Source organism: Gallinula chloropus, assembly GCF_964237585.1.
Source record: "Gallinula chloropus genome assembly, chromosome: 2".
NCBI lineage: Eukaryota > Metazoa > Chordata > Aves > Gruiformes > Rallidae > Gallinula > Gallinula chloropus.
In genome coordinates this window covers 56,250,726-56,271,028 of record NC_140086.1, presented here as the reverse complement: position 1 = coordinate 56,271,028, position 20,303 = coordinate 56,250,726, and the positions used below count along the sequence as shown (strand labels likewise).

At 39.5% G+C, this 20,303-nt stretch overlaps 1 protein-coding gene across 1 annotated transcript in view; it reads left to right on the top strand.

Moving 5' to 3' along the window:
- The window catches only part of PIEZO2 (piezo type mechanosensitive ion channel component 2), a gene marked incomplete at both ends in the record, with an annotated part of 304,315 nt that overhangs the window by 140,523 nt on the left and 143,489 nt on the right, over window positions 1–20,303 (top strand). The window contains one exon of the mRNA XM_084260620.1: window positions 2,265–2,307. Within this exon, the coding sequence (XP_084116746.1) occupies window positions 2,265–2,307 (43 nt within the window). The remainder of the gene's footprint in view (window positions 1–2,264; window positions 2,308–20,303) is intronic.

The following is a 20,303-nucleotide window of genomic DNA, read 5'->3' as shown; positions in this document are numbered from 1 at the left end:
AGTTGAGAAGCCTCTTCTTGCTGTGTACTCTGCTGCATATTGGGCCTCAAATCCCTGCCTGCTTTGTACTTAGTGGAAAGCTTTGTGTCTGTTGCCCTAAGATATCATTAGAAAAGGTTTTCAGAGCCTTTCCCTGAAATTATGTGTGTGACTGAAATCTGGAGTGACCGGCCATGACAAGATCAATGAGGAAGGGGTTCCAGAAAAGTACAATGAAGATTCTCGCTGACCAAGTTTGGAACTGACTGTGAACCTACCCCTTATCAGACACAAATCCTTCCTGTATGGAGTAAAATGTTGGACTTTGGTTGATTTTAGGGGCACACCCTTCAATGCAGTTTCTTTTCATCTTTCTGAAAAACAGAGATTAATTTATTTTCCAGTGACTTATGTTAACTTCATTCATTGGCTGACCGATTAGAAACTGTGAAGAGAGTTCTGCACAACACAGGCCTATAAGAAAACCAGCTTTTTTTAAAATTATTAATTTCACTTTTTATATGCTCAGTCTGTGAGTTGCAAACCAAACAGATACTAGATAAATTTATAGGGAAAAATTGTATGATTACTTCAGAAATTTACCACATTCTCCATGGGCTAAACTGAGAAGTTTAGTCAATTGAATAGAAAAAAATCTTTGCTAGGATTAAATAACAAAACAAAACACAAACCCCAGAGTCCAAACTTCACAAAAGTTGAGTCTTTAGATTCTTATCTAGATCCACAGTAAGCGTTACAAATTCAAAGATGAAAAGCATCTACTAGGTCTTATTCAAGTATTTAACATGTTGCAGATTAAAGATAGGTACTGGAAACAGGGCAGGTCATTGATTTCTAAGCTGATACCTTTAACAAAATGGAAAAGTGATGATGGAAAGCAATAACATCTATGGAGGTTTTCTGACTGATAACGTTATGCCACCACTTTTCCCATACTAATTTTGCAGGTAGGACTTGGGTTGTCTGTGGAGAGGATTAGTCCATGATTTTGTTTTATTCATTGTGTGGGCACTTGCTGCACAGTATGCACTTAATCCTGAAATTCTCCAGATTTAAATCATAGAGAATCATAGAATCATAGGGGTTGGAAGGGACCTCGAGAAGTCATCGAGTCCAATGCCCCTGCCAAAGCAGATGCCTAGCACATATTGCACAGATAGATGTTCAGATGACAAAATCAAAGTTGCTTTCCTTCACGTCTTTCCTCTCTTAGTACTACTCAGCAACACTCTGCTTATCTTTGAGTTTCTCTGGTGCTACTGATTGTCACTCGCAAGGAATTGCTTTGTTCCTAATTTGGATTCCCCTTTAGGTGCCTGACCCTGTCAGGAATAGGAGTTATTGTCACTCCTCTGATTTTAGTTTAAGTACAATGTTTACATTGTCTGTAGTCCTGTCATGTTTCCTGTAGGAGTGTAAAAAGAGAGCAAACTGTGACCTGGCTTCATGTCCTCCTACTTACTCGCTTTGTAGACCTGCATGACTTGAGATATTTAGGCTTTTAGTAGGTACATAGTAGGCATAATTGTAGCAAAAATCAGACTGGCAATAAGCTAAAGACTACCAGGAGCTGAGCACTGACCACCTAATGTTTGCAGTGTGTGTGTGTGGGGAGGTATATTTGAGAAAATTTATGTAAAAGATGTGGTAAGTGCATCAGAAATACTAAGGAAATTTCTTTTTGTGGGTCTGTTCATTTGAGTATTTTGTGGGTCTGAGCCCTTGATCGTTATGAGAAGTCCGGTGCAGCTGTCTGTGTGAGTATAAAGGGTTAAACAATAAAGCAGAAATACATCTTCATGTTTCTGCTTAAAAATAAAAGGGCTGGATTTCAGAAGGAGCTGTAAAGCTTTCAGCAAGAATCAGGCGAACACTACAGTAAAATGAAAAGCTGCAATGTGAAGAGTGCATGATGTGAGATGCCAGCTCAGCGCTTTCAGGAGCCATGTACAGATCACGTTGCTCTCGGAGAGAAGACCACCCTTGGAATTGCAGTGAACTATAACAGTGACTGGCTGCTTTGCAATGTAAAAGAGCGCTATAGAGGCTGATACCACCCCCCCAGTTCTGTCACCCAGTTGTAGCCTCTCTTCACAGTTCTTCACTCTGGGGAAAACAGATGTTACTGACAAGTACTTCTGTAGGGGTGGAAAAATCACCTTACTGTACAGATGCGAGCTGCACAATGAAAGCAGAAGAGTAAGAGTGTTCATACAATAACGCTTCTTTACTGAGGGTGTTTGTTTTTTCTCCTCTTTGTATAGGTTCAACGTGGGAGAAAACATTACGGCAGATTGGTTTTGAAAGGTAAGCCATAAATTTGTTTCCTTACCAGTGCAAAAAGAAAAGGAAGAAAAACTGCATGGGCAAGCTTGCAGAATTATTTATTTTAGCTGATCAAACATACCCATGACCTCAAATTTAGAGATGAAGTTATGCAGTGTCATGCACATATATGTTCAGCTTTTCCTTTTATGTCCTCTTCTCCTTCCCCAGTCAGTCTGAAGCAACTCATTTACCGTATGAACTTGGCTCACAATGTTTTTTGCTGGCGACTATATAGCATGCTAATATTAAAAAAGGTGACACACTATTTGGGCAGAAGTCTTACTTATGAATGAAAATATTGCTCTCACTTATATTATTTTTCCATGAAACTTCTAACCTGTGACATATTAGTTGACAAAAGTAAATGAAGTTGAAAGAGGACCAAAGCTGGCAGAGAGCTATTTAGCATCAGAGGAAAATTCAGAATTCAGCATTCCACAAGTGCAAGAACTTCTTGCAGCCAAACTTAACCACAAGGTCATCATGCCAGAAACATATGTCTCTCTTGGAAATAGACACTAGGCCGAGCCCATTAAAGAGTGATCTGGTGTTGAGGTTCAATGCTCAATCTCGTATTTATTCTTCTACGAATGGTAAGCAGAAGAATCAGCTCTCCACTTGAATAAAGTTTTCTCTTAATAGAGGAGTTTGTGGTTGTACACCAGAGTGCTTGGATTGCTGCTGGCTGGGCAAGAAGGGATTTCTCTTCTTCATGTTGCATGAGTCTATACTATACATCTCAGCAAACCCTACAGACTGTCAGGCCTCTCTGAAGTCAATAAATAGCCATATTAATCATATAAAACATAAAATTAAACACTTGCTTCCTTTGTCACAAACACAAAAGCAAGCTGCATTTCTCTTCTTACTTTTAATTGCATAAAGTTTTTTGTTGCAATAAGACCTATGCTTAAGTTTAATTTCCCTAACTCCTACCTGTAATTAAGATTCACAGATCTTGGAAGGTTTTTTTTCTATATCATCCTTTTATAGAAGGGGTCTTCTTAACTGACCCCACTTCAAGAAATGAATTTCTAAATACATGATTTTCTCTGATCTCCACCTAGAAATATGGCGCCTGGCAGGAAGAATTAAGTCTATGTCTAAATACCTTTCATGTCTGCAGGGGTTGTACCACAGACTCATGGGCTCTGAAATTTGGTGATCCATCTCTCCATAAGAACATCTGTTCAAAGTGTCTAAGGAGATGTTAGTGTCCCAATAAATAGTAATTCTCTGCCTTTAGAATCACAGAATCACAAGGTTAGAAGAGACCTTTGAAGATCAAGTCCAACCATTCCCATCCTATGCTAAACCATATCCCTAAGTACCTCATCAACCCTTTTTTTGAACACATCCAGGGAAGGTGACTCAACCAACTGCCTGGGCAATTAGAAGACATTTAAAAATCATCTATTCTATGATCCTGAGCAAGTATACACAGGGTCAGCCTGGTTCACTTGTTCAGGCAAATGTATTCATATCCATGTTAGACATTACATTGGGAAGAATTGAAGGACAGTACTCTTTTAAACATAGCAGACACAGAAGTGCATAGAATGATTTTGTTTTATTGCTGTTATCACAGACATAATTGTTACTGTAAATGTTGAGTTGGTTTTTTGGGGTTTGTTTTTTTTTTGGTTCTTCAAAAGAAATATAGAAAAGCAAATCACTTTTGAATGTGACAAAGAGCTGTCTTGGTGAAATTTAGCTTTTCACCGGTACAGATTTATCTTTATTGCTTTAGAGGCTCAGGTTAGTTTAAAAGTAAAATGTTACCAAAATATAAACCCACTTTTCCTCCACCAAAAAATATAGAGAGGACATTAATTCTTATTGTAAATCTCTTGATACCAATAGAGTCATTTTTGTAAAAACTTAGGCTGAATACTTTTAAACAGAAAAAATAAGCAAAATAGCCATTTTGTTTCCATATATTATCACAACTTGAAAATCTAGACTGATACGGAATACTTTCCGTTTTGTAGCTGTGCAGAAATGACCTGAGGGAACAGGGAATTTTCATTTCACAGCTTCCCATCAGTCAGAAATAAATTATCTAATTTCAATCAGATCTCTAAGTAAAAATACCTCTCTTCTACTGCTCCATAAGCTTAAGAATGCCCCAGTAGTATAAGGAACTTGAGTAGAAAATTGCAGTCTTTCATAGTGCAAATATTTAGTAATCCTGGATGACTTTCTGATCAAAATAAATTTTAAAATGTTTCTGTCTCAAGTTTTCAATATGTACATGTTTCTAAAAATTATTTTAACAAACATAAAATGAAATGTGCTGCTTAAACTCTAGTTTTTGTTAAACCTGCATGTAGATAGCATAAGGCACAGTAGGAATTAATTGAAAGAAATTGTGATTCCATTTTGTTACAGCATCAAGGTAGGGGCTGTGGTTCATAAGCATCTACAACTTGAGAAGACAGAATGCTTAATCTAGAATCAGACTGGAAATACATTAATGGTAGAATTTACTGGTTGTTCTGTATTTCAAGTATTGTTAACAGCACTGAAAAAAAGTTGGATCTTAGTGGAAATGACACACTCTCAGCTGCTAAGTTTAATATCCATGAGGGGTTCTTTTTAATAACGTGTGCTTTTTTCTCAAGTTACATCCAATTTGATTTCTTGATGAGCATTTCATTCAGCATGATATCATATAGGTCTGAAGGGCGCTACAATAAAGTACCGACTCTTTCATCGCCCCATTCTTCTGTTAAGGTTATGTATTAACACCTGCTGGTGCTGTTTGTCTCCATCAATATGGAAAAAAAAGTACTTTTGAGGAGTGATAGAACAAATTGATACCATAGGTCTATGGTTTGAAACTGCCAAAGGAAAATGGTCAATATTTAAGCTGAGCAATTTCTACCTTGTGAGATGTTTTAGAACAACAAGAAGAACCCACAATAACTCTGTACATGACATGTATGTACCACATGAAACACGGAGAATTCTTACTAAACTTAATTACAGCTGAGAAGCCTACCTGAGGGGAGGTAAATATGTAGAAGAAATTACTGTGCAGATCCCATTATTGCTATTCTAGCTTGAAAAGAAGAAAGGCTTTCAGGTGGCACTTCTACATCCTGAGAGGTTAATTGTCAGCCAGGAAAAATTTTAATTGAAGCAGCACATCAGTTAGCACAGATGGGGTGAACATTTGAATATACTTGGCTTGCCATAAGCATAGAAGCAAATATGTTCTCATATCAGCCTTTTCAGAGAGCAGGCAAAGAGAAAACAATCAAAGTCCTTTATACAGGTAGGAAAACTAAGATTTGGGGGTTTTAAATAATAATATTAATTTTCTTACCTGTATTTTTAAAACCAAGCTTTTCTATGACATGACTATATCAGCAATTACAAATTGGTTGACAAAAAGATCCATGAGTAACATATATTTGAGGTCTAATGTTAACTCTTTATAGCAATATGTGCTTAATGTGATACTGTATGTAATGGATTAAGATCAGTATTTCTTATGCCCTAAGGAACAGTTTCCAGAGTACACAAAGGGATTGCTGTATGTAATACTTTGTTGGAGAAAGTGGACTTGCAGTCACAGAAGTAGAAACCCCAGGTCTGCAGACCTCTCAAACCTGAGAGGTTATTGGGGGGGGTGGGGGGGTGGGTGTATTGCTATGTGCTTTCCCTAGCCTTAATCTCTTCCATAGTCATTCTTTTATGGCCACCAATAGAGATGGGACACTGGGCTACACCTATGTTAGATCTGATCCCATACAGCTGTTCTTGCATTCTGCCTGTCAACACTACAAAAAGAAGCAGCAGAACGTGCTATTTAAAAACATGTTCTCTGCAAGCAGTTGACTTAGGCACACCTGAGTCATCTGTGAAATATCAACAGCATTTAAATGTGTTGTTTGAGCAGGACATTCTTATTCAGGAGGAAGCAAGATTTTTAGATAGGCAGAAGAAAAGCCATTCAAAGTAATGTCCTAAGGAGGAATATGTCTTTGCTTAAAAAACGGAAAATTAATATAAAACGTTCTTCTTAAGAGGCTATTTTAATGTGGATTGAGGGACAGGAGATGTGGACGCTCAGTTTATATTGCAGAAAATTAAGCCCAGTTAATATACAGGTTATGTAATCACTGCTTTGTGGTTACATGATGTTTATTCTGCAATAGTAGAGTGTTTACATTGCTGTTGTCTTCATATCCTGAAAAACATAGAGGCACCAAGAGATCTAACTCTGAGGCTTTTATGTAAGCATTACTTGTGAGCTGAGGATGCTGCTTTTCAGTGTGAGAGAAATTAAAAATGCTGGAGCTTGAGTAAAGTAGCTTTATATCCAGGAAATGGCTGGAGTTAAGAGCTTTTCAATTAAATGGAGTATATGTGGGTTTGATAGATTTAAATGAAGCTCTTTATGTTATTGATTGTTTTTTTAGACATTACAAATAAGCTAATTGTAGCATACTACAGTAATCACCTTTCTCCAAGATGGTCTTGACTGCAGTCCCTGACTACATTTTCTGCAGACCACTTTGGAGGAATTTGGAGAATTATGAAAAATATTAGCTTATATTATGCCGTTCTACAACAAACATGTTTTAAAATGCTGAGCATGTGTAATACCTTTGTGTCAAGCAAACTGTTTCTGTAATAGTCTTTAATAAGCCCAAGCAAGTAGATCAATGGATGAACAGGGTGACTGCTTTTGCCACTGTTAACCTGTGTGTTATTGTTAATGATTGGTGTGTGTTTAGGTGACACCCACATATTCAGGACAATGTCTGCAAAGCGGTCAGCTCTGTTCTGTTTTGTCCCACGTTTGACTGAACATGTGTTTCAGAAGGCTCTGTTCATCTCACTGGCTTAGGATTTTTTCAGTCACATGCAGGACCCAGTGGGAACAGCTCACTTGAGCTCGCAGGTGAAAAAGTTATGAATATTTAACAGGGACAGGGTTTGTTTCCTGGCTACCCTGACAAGTGAAAAAAGCTTAATGCAAGACGTGTGTGAAAATCCAAAAGCAGAAAGGATCAGGTCGGTCACTGAGCTGGTCTTTCCAGCTTGTGGCTAAGAGTGAGGCTTGCAGCACAGTGCCCAGAAAAAGCCATGACCAGTATTGGGGAAACTGCCACTTCCACACTGCAGAAAATTAAAACCAATAGGATTTTTTTAAAAAAAAATAAAATTCTCCCATTTGAGCTACCAGATGATGGAGCTTATCCTTGTCTTAGTAGATTCAACAGTGGTTACACAATGTCTCTGTTGTTACATATTTATTGACCTGGAAATGATCTAGTCATTTTAAAACTTTAAATGGATGGCATTGGGCTTCTTAAAAATCATTGTCCTGCAGGGTTTCCAGTCTTCCTCTTACTACTCTTCTCTGAGTTGTAATTTTTAATGTGTCTAGTAACTACTCAGCTACTAGCAGTGCACCTATTCCTTTTTAATGTTTGTTCCCATGGTGTTTCGCTCATGTGTGTAGTGCTTTACGTTACGGTTCCACAAAAGAGACTTAAGAATGATTTAATAACTGTTATTGCATGTTAAGTAAATACCAACTGTTATAAAAATATATATATATGAAGAATAACAGATGTGTGGTTATTACACTTTTGGCATCGTTCGATAAGTGTGTTTTTCATAATAAATAGCTGTTTCGGTGACACGGAGAAAGGAACTTTGGAGCACCAATTTCTTAGTAAAATGGAATTATCGGTATAAAATCCTGAGTTTTCCATATTGAAGATGCAACTTTTGTTTGGTTGATAGCTTCAAACTGATTCAGAAAATACTATTTTTGTTGTATACAAACATTTCTTTCCAATTTGAAGTTACATGTTGATATATGCAGACATACGTGACTCCTGCTCTACATAATCCTAATATGACACATCTGCGCCATTTGTTTGTAGAGCAGTAACATCTATGTAGAAATTGCAACACGCAGCATCACAGATTTGGCTAAAGGGAAGTGACGGGTGATCATCAGTGAAAGCTGCTTCTGTTAGTAAAGCACTGTGTATTGACTTGTGGGCTTGTTATGCTTCTCTTTAAAACCTTTTACTATTTCTGAAGGATGAAATGGTTGGTAGCTTCCAGACCTCAAGGGAAAGGGAAAGACGGTCAGATCAGGGGAAGGTATGAGAGCATCAGGGAAAGAGGAAAAAGGCCAAAAGATTCCTATGTAAAGGATAGACCTCAGGTAAGGAGATTGGCTCCTACTAAGATATATTCCAGGACTTCTGTGTATTTCAGTAGTTCCTCCAAGTACTCATCTAATCACAAGGTAATGAGAACGACAATCTGCATTGTCTTCTGTCTGAAGCAGAATAAACACAACAGCCCCACATGCCACAGGTAGGGAGACACAGCTTTTCCGGGAGGCGCCAGGAGCAAGTTAGCTGTCATCGCTGAGAGATGCGTTTTTGTTCCAATGTTGGTCTCTGAGAGCAGACTGATGTCTGCTTTTGCAGCTGCTCCGCACATGCCCCTGCTCAGTCTAGCCAAAAATATTGTGTATATCTTCCCTACCCCTTGCAGAGACTGAGAACTCAATTTCCAAAACCACTCGTGACGTGCGGTGAGCGCTGGAATCCAGGCACTTCCCAAGCCCCTCCTTCCAGGTCTAGATTGCTAATTATGAGCCTACTGGTGATCTGTTTTCTCTTGTTCCCCCATGCTTAGATTGCTTGTAACTTGCTGGGATATTTGATTGGTGCTTGGCCAGAGTTTCTTTGGGTGACATGTAAAGAATAAACATAAAGAAGAGAATACCGCTGGATTCTATAAATATTTATTATGCACAATTCTGGCTTGGAAATCCAAGTACCATATGGTTTTCTATAGTGACAACCCCCACTTCTCTTCAGTGATTTAGTAAAAAAAGAAAAAATGCTTGAAATATAAAGTCTTACCCTGATGGCATGTTCCATAATTTTAAGTCCTTTTCTCACATACAGATGAATCCTGTAGCCATTGTTGACATCATTTTGGGAGCAATGCCTCAGCCAGGGACTGCAAGAGGCTGCAGGGTCTGATCTTTGAGAGGTTATTTTAAAAGAAACAGTGCAGTCTGAATGTGTTTTGCAAATATTGAATAATTTGAGTCTGAGAAAACAAGGAAAAATGGATACAGTGATGTAATCAGAGCGACATGGGGAAAGCCCTGCCAGGCACCTCCTTCATAATTTTGGAAAAAAACCCCAGCCATAGTGGCCTATGTGGCCACTTTGGTTTCATGTCCCACGAAGCACTACAGTGCTTAAGTTTTCAGCATCCAGGTGCACCCCCGTGACTTTGGTAGGATTCTCTTTTACAGAACACCATCCTTTAATTGCTTCATGTCAGAGAAATTAGGCACATCGACATCTTATTTACACTTATGATTGCGGTGCCCACTCCCATTTGGTGCACTTCACAGCCTTCCTCAGCATTCTCAGCACATCTTTGTCTTAATATATGTTGTCCATCATACGTTTGCATGAGTTAAAGAAAGTCACTTTATTCTGCAGTGATTACCATTGTGCCTGTTCCTTGAATGATATAGCAGCTAAATGTAACTTAGGGACCTGAAGAGATGCAACCAACTGCCCACCATCCCTTGTGAGGCTGTGAATAAAAGAGCACTTTGTTGCTTGTAACAGAATTGTTCTCTTCCAGGTGATGGCTCAGTTTAGTTGTTTCTCTGCCTGGCTGTTACCTAACCCATTGGTGACATCTATCTATGTGATCTGTCTATGATCTGGGGGCAGAGGACAGGGCCAGAAGGGCTTATTCATGTCCTTCCAGCTACAACGCTGCACTTCTTTTCTCAAGGGATGGTGGGTGGTGAGTGAGGGGGGCCTCCCACACATGTGCAGTTGTCGGCAGTGGAAGGGCAGCACAGGGTCCCGAGTGCTGGGAAGACGGGAGGACTGAGGTTGCGTTAATTTGATTTTCAAAGCTTCCATCGTTTTCTTACTTCATGGTGGCCAGGGCACTGGAATTTGTGCATTTGTGCGCTGAAGTATCCGTGTTGTTTATAGTGTGGGAAATGGGGAAGAAATGTGTTTTCAGTTTCACTTGATACATACTGCATGCCTGAGGTTCTATCTTAAATTGAGTTTTCTCCGCTGGTCTGACATAAAGTGAGACTTTGAAATGAAAGTCTGAGTTACAGACAAAGCCAAAATAAAAATTGGATTATATTTACAAAGAAGAAAAGCATTGTTTAAAAAGATCTTAAGAAAACTGAAGGTTGTTTTGTTTTTCCCAAAATACTGTGTCAGCTAAAATCTTTTATTTAAATTAAAGGATTAATCAGTATTAAATACTGAAATAGAAACACATCAAATCTGGTTTTAAACTGGTTTAACATTGTGGATTTTGTTCTAATGCCCACTTTCATTCCAAAAGTAGTGTGTAGTGAGTCCAGTGTGCTCAGGCACAAATGACTGGCAGCAGAGCTCTTTCTGTTTGCCTGTTAACAAACAATACCCTGTATTGGACGTGCTGTAGTAGCTGTGAAGTAACTTAATCCTGCTGCTCCCACTGAGAAGCAAATAATATTGGGACAGCTGCCCTCACCCCTACAGCGAGCATAATCTAAAATGAGTACAGAACTAATAATTCCCCCATTTTGGGCTATTATCCCATTTACCACTGGTGTTTCGTGGTGCCCTAAGAGCTGTGGCCTATGAAGAATTTCTGCTTTGAACTCCAGCCCTGGGCTGTATCCATAAAGCCAGGCAGCTGTTCCCGTTTCAGGGTGGTGGTTTGGTGGTCAGCATGGAAGGATCGTCTCCTTTACCAGGGGTTCCATCTATCCTAAAGCCACTCATTTTGTTGTGTTTGGTTTATTTTTTTCCCAGCGGTGTAGAGCAGTTTGTTCCAGAACTTCCTGTGTTGGGCGATCAAGTAGCCTACTCTCTGGTGACAAATCACAGCATCTCTCACTGTTAACTCCTGAGACTCCTGCAACCTTCCACTTATTTCAAGATACAGATTCTATTATGTTATTTCCTTTACCAATGCCTTTACATCTTATTAATGTATTTTTTAAACTTAAGGTAACTTTTGGACTTACGCTAGTTAGAAGAAAAGCTGACTCTTGACAGATGTCATTTGCATAAGTTTTGCAAGGTATTGTCCTACTTTTGCAAAATAAACCTACTTCTTCTTTACAGTCATGTAATAGAGTATTTTTAAAATATATTGCTAGTGATGTCTTTGTTGCCAGCTGACATGGTAAGGGGAGATTCACCAAGTGACAATTTCTACAGAATCTTTTCAGGAGATAGTCGCCTTATGGCTAAAACCACTTAGATTAGTAACTGCTTCATTGTGTACTAGATTTTCTCAAAGCTGTCTTTATTAAAAAAAAAGTGATAAAACTATCCCTCATGAAACACGTAAACATTCACTAAAATAACTTCATTTGCTTTGAGCAGGTTTTAAGAGATTTTCTACGCTTTAATCCCCATTTTTCTGTTTAAGCAATTATCTTGATGCTAACATAAACCATCCCTACCTAAAAAAATTATAGTGACCATGGCTATTCTCTAGAGTACATCACTATAATATGCTAAGAAAGGTATTTCCTCTGGATTGATTGCAGCTACTTTGACACCTTTTTCTTTTTTTTTTTTTTTTCTTAAACAACACTGAAAACAGCAATGTGAATTTGCTAGGTGTCTGAATACACGGTCCTTAATTATATAAGCAACTCATTAGACTTCAAGGGTATGCCCTCTGTGAAGAAACATTAAGGAACCAAGGTGTAAATTGATTGTTAGTGGCATAAATAAACAAACTAGATTTTAGAGAATATAATGAATTCTCTAGAATTTAGGGAATTTTAAATTATCTAATTTGGAGGGAGTTTAGAGATTGATAATCCAAGATGGACATTACACCAAGTAGTCCAGAGGAAAATACGATTGTTTGTTATTCAAGTAAAGTACAGTTGTGTGATCACTGAGTTTTAATCCTCTGAATGGATATGCTAAAGCTCAAGAAGCCACTTACTCATGGGAAGCATGACGGTCCTGCTTCCTTTTCAGCCACTTGTGTACCCACCAGAATATCTGGTGTGCAAACATCCTGGAGGCAGAGCTCTTGCAGATAATGAACCTCTTAATTGTGTGATATGTCAAAGATAAACCTCAAGTTCAGCTGTGTGTATAGGAGAAACATGAGTGTTATTAGTTACAAGTTTATAAATAGGCAGCTTCCCCTCATTATTATTTACTGGTTCTGGGGGTTTCTTAAAGTTTGGCTTGTTGAGCTTGAGAGGTCAAATTGGACTTATCTCCAGATCTTAGAGGACCAGAAATGTCAGGGTACATTTCCAGTGGTCGTCTTTCCTCATTAGAGATTATATCTTACAGAGACTTGCAGTGATATAAAGACTGCCTGATCCTGGGCATATTTTTGCCAATTTCCTGAGTTTAACAAAAGGATCATGAAGAGTCTCTTGTCTTTAAAAAAAGGGGACATTCAGATTCTGGGAAGATAAAAATCAAACAGTTTAAAATTCTGAACTGTTTTAAAGCAGCAAAATAACATCTTTCAAGTGCCTGAGTCACTTTGGGAGCTGAGTTTTTAACTCAAGAATCCTTTTGACTCTTGAGCATTTTATTTGTAATCTTTCTGTTGGAAGTGCTGGGAACTTAGCTGAATCGACACCACGCTTCTGATTTTCCAAATGGAAGTGGTGCCCAAACCAATTTCTATTGCAGTATTTGAAAAGCCAAAAATCCACTCATCTTTTTCCTTGATCCACTTTTGCTGAAAATAGTCTTGCTTCCTAATATGCATGATTGCAACAAAATAGCAGTTTTCCTTCATTTAGCATATTCTATTTCATGCTTGCCTAAAATTTTAAATAGAAAATGCTAGTGGGGAGAAATCCATGTAAAACTTCTCTTGCTGTACTGTAGTTGAGGGTTATAGAAGCTTTATAGTGTTTTTTCTTACACCACTCCCTGGGGAGCTAACCTTTTACATGGCTTCACGTTGTAGTTTTTGTACCTGCTTTTTTTTATTGTTCTTAAAGAAATCCCAACTTGGAGAAGTGGCATGTATTTAAAAAAAACCCTGAAACTTACTTATTTATCAGCATGGGTGAAGGTCGCATACGTACATCATAATGTTTCTCTATTAGTAGAGCAAAGGTGTATTTAGAAGCAAAGCCAAATACTTCTATAAAGTTACTTTCAAATGCTTCCAAACGTGTGGATGGCTTGTTTGAAATGGAATAATTTAATAGCCCATGACAAAGTAGGAATTTCATATGGTCTTGTCCCATGCTTCCAGTCTTAAAAGCAGGTCTACTGGAGCAATTTCGATCAAAACAGAAACTCAGGTTTTGCACTGTAGAACTATCTCTAATTATAGCACCTTGTAATTCTATATGTTAAATTTAGGACAGACCTCATATTCAATAGTCAGTTTAGGGCTGGGACGTGTTGGGTTTTTAGCATAGGAATATAAATCCATAATTTTGGGGCCAGTGAAAATTTGGATTTCCAGACAGAATGTCAGTGTCTGTAATTTCTGAAAAATTGGCCATTTATTTGTGGCCTATTTGAATAATGTGAATATTTTCCAATAGGCTTTTATTTTTCCTGTCTGTAAAGAGGTATCTGGTGCTGCATAAGCTCAGATGAAGATACCAAAGATATATGTGTTGCAGTATGTAATATTGTTTAGCAAAAACCAAAAAATAATGTTCCTTTTCTCTGCTACATTGATTACTTCTTTTGCGGAGATGAATATACACTCCCTGATGCATCTTCTGCTATTGCTGAAGCTAAAGTAGTAAACAGAAATAATCGGATGCCAAAAATGATCATGAATAGCTTCAATGTCAAATGATTTAAAATTAATATTTTTTTTTGCCTGGTTTCTAACCTTTAAGTGTGCAGTTGCTTCACATTTCAAAGCTTTTCTTCATAGCTGCAAGGGCTGAAAATGGATACGTGTATTCTTTGTAAGGAAAACTTGGTGACTCTCAGAGTCATGTGCCTCCTGAAGGTGAAATCTTAGGAAAGCATAGGATCCTCAGTAAAACTTGGGCAAATCTCAGGACAATGTTTAAGGTGTGAAAAGACCCTTTTGCAGCAGTGATTGTGTAACCACATCTCAGTCACAAAGGGGGGGATGGTTTTAAGCTACCTTATCTCCAGTATGCTAGCCTGGTTGCTGCACTGTGAGAATGAATCGAGTGTTAGATGTCTGATTCTGTAACCTGCAGAGAGCCAAACTGCCAGGCTGGAAATGGTAGTGCGATTATTATATTTGTTCCATATTGCTCTGAACAGCAGGATGTCTGTCTTCTGTGTCTGTCATCAATTCTTCCCTCCCCTCCCACTGTCACTGCGGTGTCAATTTCTTTCTTCTGCTTCAGCATGTGAAAAACTACTTTGATTATTTTTTATTTATTTGCTGTCTTCCTCTAGCTTAAGTGTGAGTGTGTTTGCCATCAAGCTGCATCCCCCTGCTATGTGATGACATTGGCAAGTGATTGCACAACTGAAAGATTCATTGCTATGGCAGATGCAGTGTGAACTAACAGTCAAATCAGCTGTAACTTTTAAATTAAAATCTTGCCAGCAAAGAGAATAAAGCACATGAATGTAAAAAAAAACAACCCAAGGATGAGAAGTGATATGAAAATGAAGCCTGATATAGCTAAAAGGTGAAAGAATGCATTTGTGGATTCTGTAATAGGATTCTTTCACCTTCATTTAATAATTGTCTTCCAGCTAATAAAGTTTTCTTTTAAGAAACAAACTGTTTTGCTCTGTAGCTATAGCTTGCTCATCACGATACACTAGTTGCAACAGTCTCGCTGTGCACGAGTCATAAAATATATTTGAAGTGTGATCGAATACTCCTCTTCTTGAGAGCTCTGGCAATGCTCAGAGTGTCTAGAAAACTAAGAAAAAAAATCCAGTACATGAAGGCATTTTCTAGATGCAAAATAGAAAATATCAGTGAGTAGGCTTTGTCTGTATTAAAAAGGAAGATTATTAAATGCTCTGGGCAAACGGTGAGCTAGTGTGAAAGAGTAATGTAAATCAGTAAGCAATTAATCAGAAAAAAAATGGAGGAAAGGAGTGAGGTTTCTTTTTTCAGAAAGTAAATTTGTGTTGAAAAATTAATCTAACCCTGGAAGAGAGCTCCATAGTATAGGGTTTTTCCCATTTTTTTGACATGAGTAAATGTTCTGTGCTGAATCTTCCAAGCAGCCAGTAAATATTCTTTTCCATATGCATATGATGAGAAAAATGGAGCAGAGGTTAACACCCCCGGTTCACTGGGGACTCATGTGGCCTCTGCACACTGTCAGAATGCAAAGGGATATATAGTGTTATTGTGAAATCTGGATGAATTATGGGAACTCAGTGAGAAGCCAAGCTTTCCCTTCATGGGCTACCATTCAGAGGAGAAAAAGACATGTGGGAGGAAAGAAGAGATGCAGGACTTGATGCTCACATCTGCTCCAGTTCAGTGCTGCTAGAAATCAGATCAGTCTGCCCCCATATTTCATTTCCTTCTGTAATCTTGACCAATAATTTATAATTGGTATCAGCTGATCATCTGTCTCTCTCTTTCCATGGCAAAAAAGAGTGAACAAAGAATTTTATCCTCCTACTCTTTACTGTCCAAGAGACAATAAAACTTTGAAAGACAAAGACCTCTATTAATTTTTAATGAAGTCTATGAAACATTCTCCCAGTCAACCTCTTTTCATTATTTCTGGTATGCCTTTAGAGGCGGGAGGCAAAATGCCTTCAAGCCCCACTGCAGTTCTGTGTCGCTTTTTACATCTGTCTCAGGCTGTATGACAGTCCCTGCAATGGGGAATGATCAGAGAGACTGGCATCATCGAGTGAGGTTGCATAATGATCCCCTTACTCTAAATACTCAACAGAGAGTGTTAAGATCAAGACTGAATGAGTTGCCTTGTGCACTGCAGAATAATGAAGTCTGTGGATTCCCGTGGTTTTCTGTTTCTGCCTTCTGGTAACCCGCCCATTGCCTGCCTGGTGTCAGATAGTAAACCATGGTATTTTTGGGAAACAGTGCTTTTGGCATCCATATGAGCTGGGGTATGGCTTTGTTAAACACAGGCAATGTCACTGTGATTTTCTACCTGGTTCATCAGCTTTCTTCAAGTCTGTATTCCAGGTGCACGTGCTTGGAGAGGACCTCTGGAGAGCTGTTCCTGAGGCAGAAATAACACTTGTACTACCACAGCCCTTTGTGAAGTCATGCTTATAGATCAGACCTTTGGCTCTAGCTGCTCCTTCAGTCCTGTCTCCGCTCTAGGGCTTCGTCTGGAGACGCTGATGTTTTTACAGAAGTGACCAGTACAATTCCAACAGAAGGAGTCACTGAGGCTTTTTATGCCATTCCCACTCCTCTCTCTTCTCAAGTTTCCATGGAATGTGCTTCACTTTTGTGCAAGTTTACAAAACGTTGATGCCGCATTCAGTTTAATGTGAAATATACGGCCATGTGAGGACGGTTTTAATTAGTGGGCAGAAAGAGGGTGGCTCCTCTTGTTAGTATGTTCAGTGAGGTCTGAAATCCAGTAGGTCAAAACTGGATTACTTAGTATTTATTAAGGCAGTCATAGTCTGTGGCAGGGAGATGACAATAATTAACACAAATGCTTTCAGAAAAGAGTAAGAGACTGTGCTGCACCTAATATTTCCTGCTGTATTCAGCATTGGTGCGGCCTCACCTTGAGTGCTGTGTGCAGTGCTGGGGCCCACAGTTCAAGAAGGTCCTTGAATGCATCCAGAGGAGGGCAACAAGGGTAGTGCAAGGGTTGGAAGGCATGTTGTGTGAGGAGCAGCTAGGGACTTTGGGCTTGTCTCGTTTGAGAAGAGGAGGCTGAGGGGTGACTTCATTGCTCTCATTCCTGAGGAGGGGACGTGCAGAGGGAGGTGCTTAGCTCTTCTCCCTGGGATCCAGTGGCAAGACACGTGGGAATGTTTCAAAGCTGCACCAGGGGAGAATTAGACTGAACATTATAAAGCATGGCTTTATAGAGAGGGTGATCAAACACTGTAACAGGTTTTCTAGAGAGGCCCCAAACCCGTCAGTGTTTAGGAGGCATTTGGACAATGCCCTTAGTAACGTTTAACTTTTAGTAAGCCCTGAAGTGGTCAGGCAGTTGTACTAAGTGATCATGGTAGGTCACTTCCAACTGTTCTGTTCTAGTCTAGTCTGTTTGGAGACTTAAGATTTTGCATGAGAGGGAGCTGTGGAAGAAGTTAATCCAATCTAGCAAATGTTAGCAGTGCACAGTACCCCAGTTTTCATCCTGATACTTCCTTGCCAGCCCTCTCCACATCCACAAGAGTGCTATATGGGCTCAGCGTTTACAAACAGAATTCCCAAATCTCACAGTGGCAGCTCTTAGTCTTTTTTTATCTGGCACCAGTAGTTAAAAAAATCAAACAGACATAATAACACTCGCAGGTAGGCACCAGATAAAACCAGGGAGACAAATAGGAGACTGAGATACAGGGATGTAAATCAAAAAGGTACATTTACTTCCTGCTAACATCAGCTAACATGTGCAGTCATCAGCCCCATGAGATTAATGGTGAATGAATCTTAAAGTTGAACAGGGATATTTTTAGTAACTTAATGAGTTAATAATACCACATTGAAACAGAAAACTCTAGTTCTGCTGAAATCTGGATGGTTATTGCTCTATGTCATTTGTAACAACATGCTACAGTGGTCAAGGTACTTTCCAAAATGAAGAACCTGATTCATGTCACCTGTAGGGTAAGAGATGCTATGACAAGTAAAGGAGCATCATGAAATCGAAGGAAGTGATGACAGAGCAGTCTCTCTAACTGAGTCTTCATAGTTACTAAGTTTTAGATTTTTTACCTCAGATATGTTTTCCTTGCTAACTGCAAGTGAGAAGAAATGTTCTCTGCACTCAGTCAATTTTATGATTTCCACGTAGAGTTCTTGCGCCTCTGAAGTGTCATTGTGTCCTGCTGATCTGATGGTCTGAGCTGCCTCAGCAATGGCATCATGTCCTCTCAGCAGTTGTTCCCATTCAGGAAGAATCTTATTTATCCAAATGTTTGTGTTAGGTTTTTTAGGTTGGCTGCTTCCTGCCACCCCTCGTGCTTATTTTATTTTCAGTGAAATTAATTTCAGCTAACTTTTCTCATGCCATTTAACCTGGGGATTCAAAGGAAACGAACATCTGATAGAAGGTATTTTATGACCTGCGTTGGTTGAGCACTGGAGTTGTGAGACTGTTGTCAGTGTTTTTCTTGGCACAGCCCAGCCTCCAGCAGCGCAGTGGTAGCTGGGAGCAATACAGTGGTAAACCCACCAGCAGCAGAATGTGAGCCAGTCTTTGTTTTAATCTGGAGAGCAATCAGCATCACAATTAGTATCCAAAAGCTCTCTAGGACGCATGCTTAATGGTTTGGCTTTGTGTTTTATTTTAGTTTTGTTGGTTTTTGTTCATGAATAAATCATGTGAGATCTCCAAATAGCAATTGGCACATGAAACACAAGGAAGCCTGTGGCCGGCCAAGTACTAACATACCATGCTCAGGGTCTAACCAGGCTCCTGCATTGTGCTAAGAGCACCCAGCTTGCAGGTAAAAGTGGGAGCACTGGACTTCAGCTCCCTTTTCCCCATTTGGAACTGAGCAATCCTGTCCTTTTCAATGCTCAGAAAAGGCAAGAGTCTCCTACACCTGAGAAAGGTCTTTGGTGGCCATTCATCCCAGCCATCGAGCAGATAGCCTCAAGCAGTGCTTAGAACTTGTCCTCTCCCCTCCCACATGTACAGAAAAGTAATGACATCTCAGGGCATTGGGACATTGAGTTTGCCACTGATTTCTATTGCACTTCTTGTTCCTCTTGATGCTGTAAAAGTGAACAAAGTGCATGAAGAGTAAATCAAAATGTTTCTTTTGGCCAGTTTTAGTGGAAATCATCCAGGGGATGTGTGAGGGGAGATGTTGCACCCATGCCCCTGATGGCTGGAGTCTGCTTCCCACAATCCCCCTCTGCTTTTGCCTCTAAGCCACTAGGATGTTCAGGCAGGTGATGGTGGGGACGTTTAGACATTGCCTTCTGTCCTGTCCTGCTTGATGCTACAGAAAGGTGGGCATGTCCAGAGCAGGCTGGGCACACTAGAAACTGCTACATGTGGAAGGACTGAAGGTCTTGGTGAATGATCCCCTCCATGCCAATGTGGCACTTGGATAGTTTTGAATTAGGGTGGAGGGGTCCCCCCATACACTTGCTGAAGCACAAGGTGCTCTCCAGCTGGAACCATGGCATTTCCTAGGGGCTGCATGCCTTTCCCCTCTGTACAGAGAGCAATTTGGCTCTGTAAAAGGACAGTAATTTACAATGTTGTTTGCTGTAATTGGGGGAAATATTATCCCCTCCTCATCTGTGGCTGACTGGAAAATTTAAACGTGTCTTTCACTTTCTGTGATTATATTATATGCTGGCTATAGAATGAAATAAAAAAGTAGTTTGAAATGATGATCTGTTCATGCTCCAACTAGTGAAAGCTGCGGAGAGAGGGAGCAAATATGTTTTGAAATAATCACTGAATGTCAGTCTGCTTCAGTCTTTTCAGCGCTTCCTTTTAGTCGGGAACATATGGATATCTGTATGCCTTTATGTAAACACTTTGCTGTCAGTCACCAAATATTTATGAGCATTCTGGACAGACTTAACTGTGAATGTTTCGCAGTGATCAGCAAATACTGAATTAGTGCTTCAGCCAAATCCTTACACGATGTCTGCGTAAGTGAGAAGCAACCCAGACCCATGTATACTCACAATGGACCAACATGCACCTACAGCTGAGGTGTCCTCGGGTCTCTTCTGCTCGCTTTGGCTCTGCCTCCATCCGGGATCACATTCCCATTTTGACCTGACATAAAGCGCGCTGCGGATGGGCTTGTCATTTCCACGGGGCT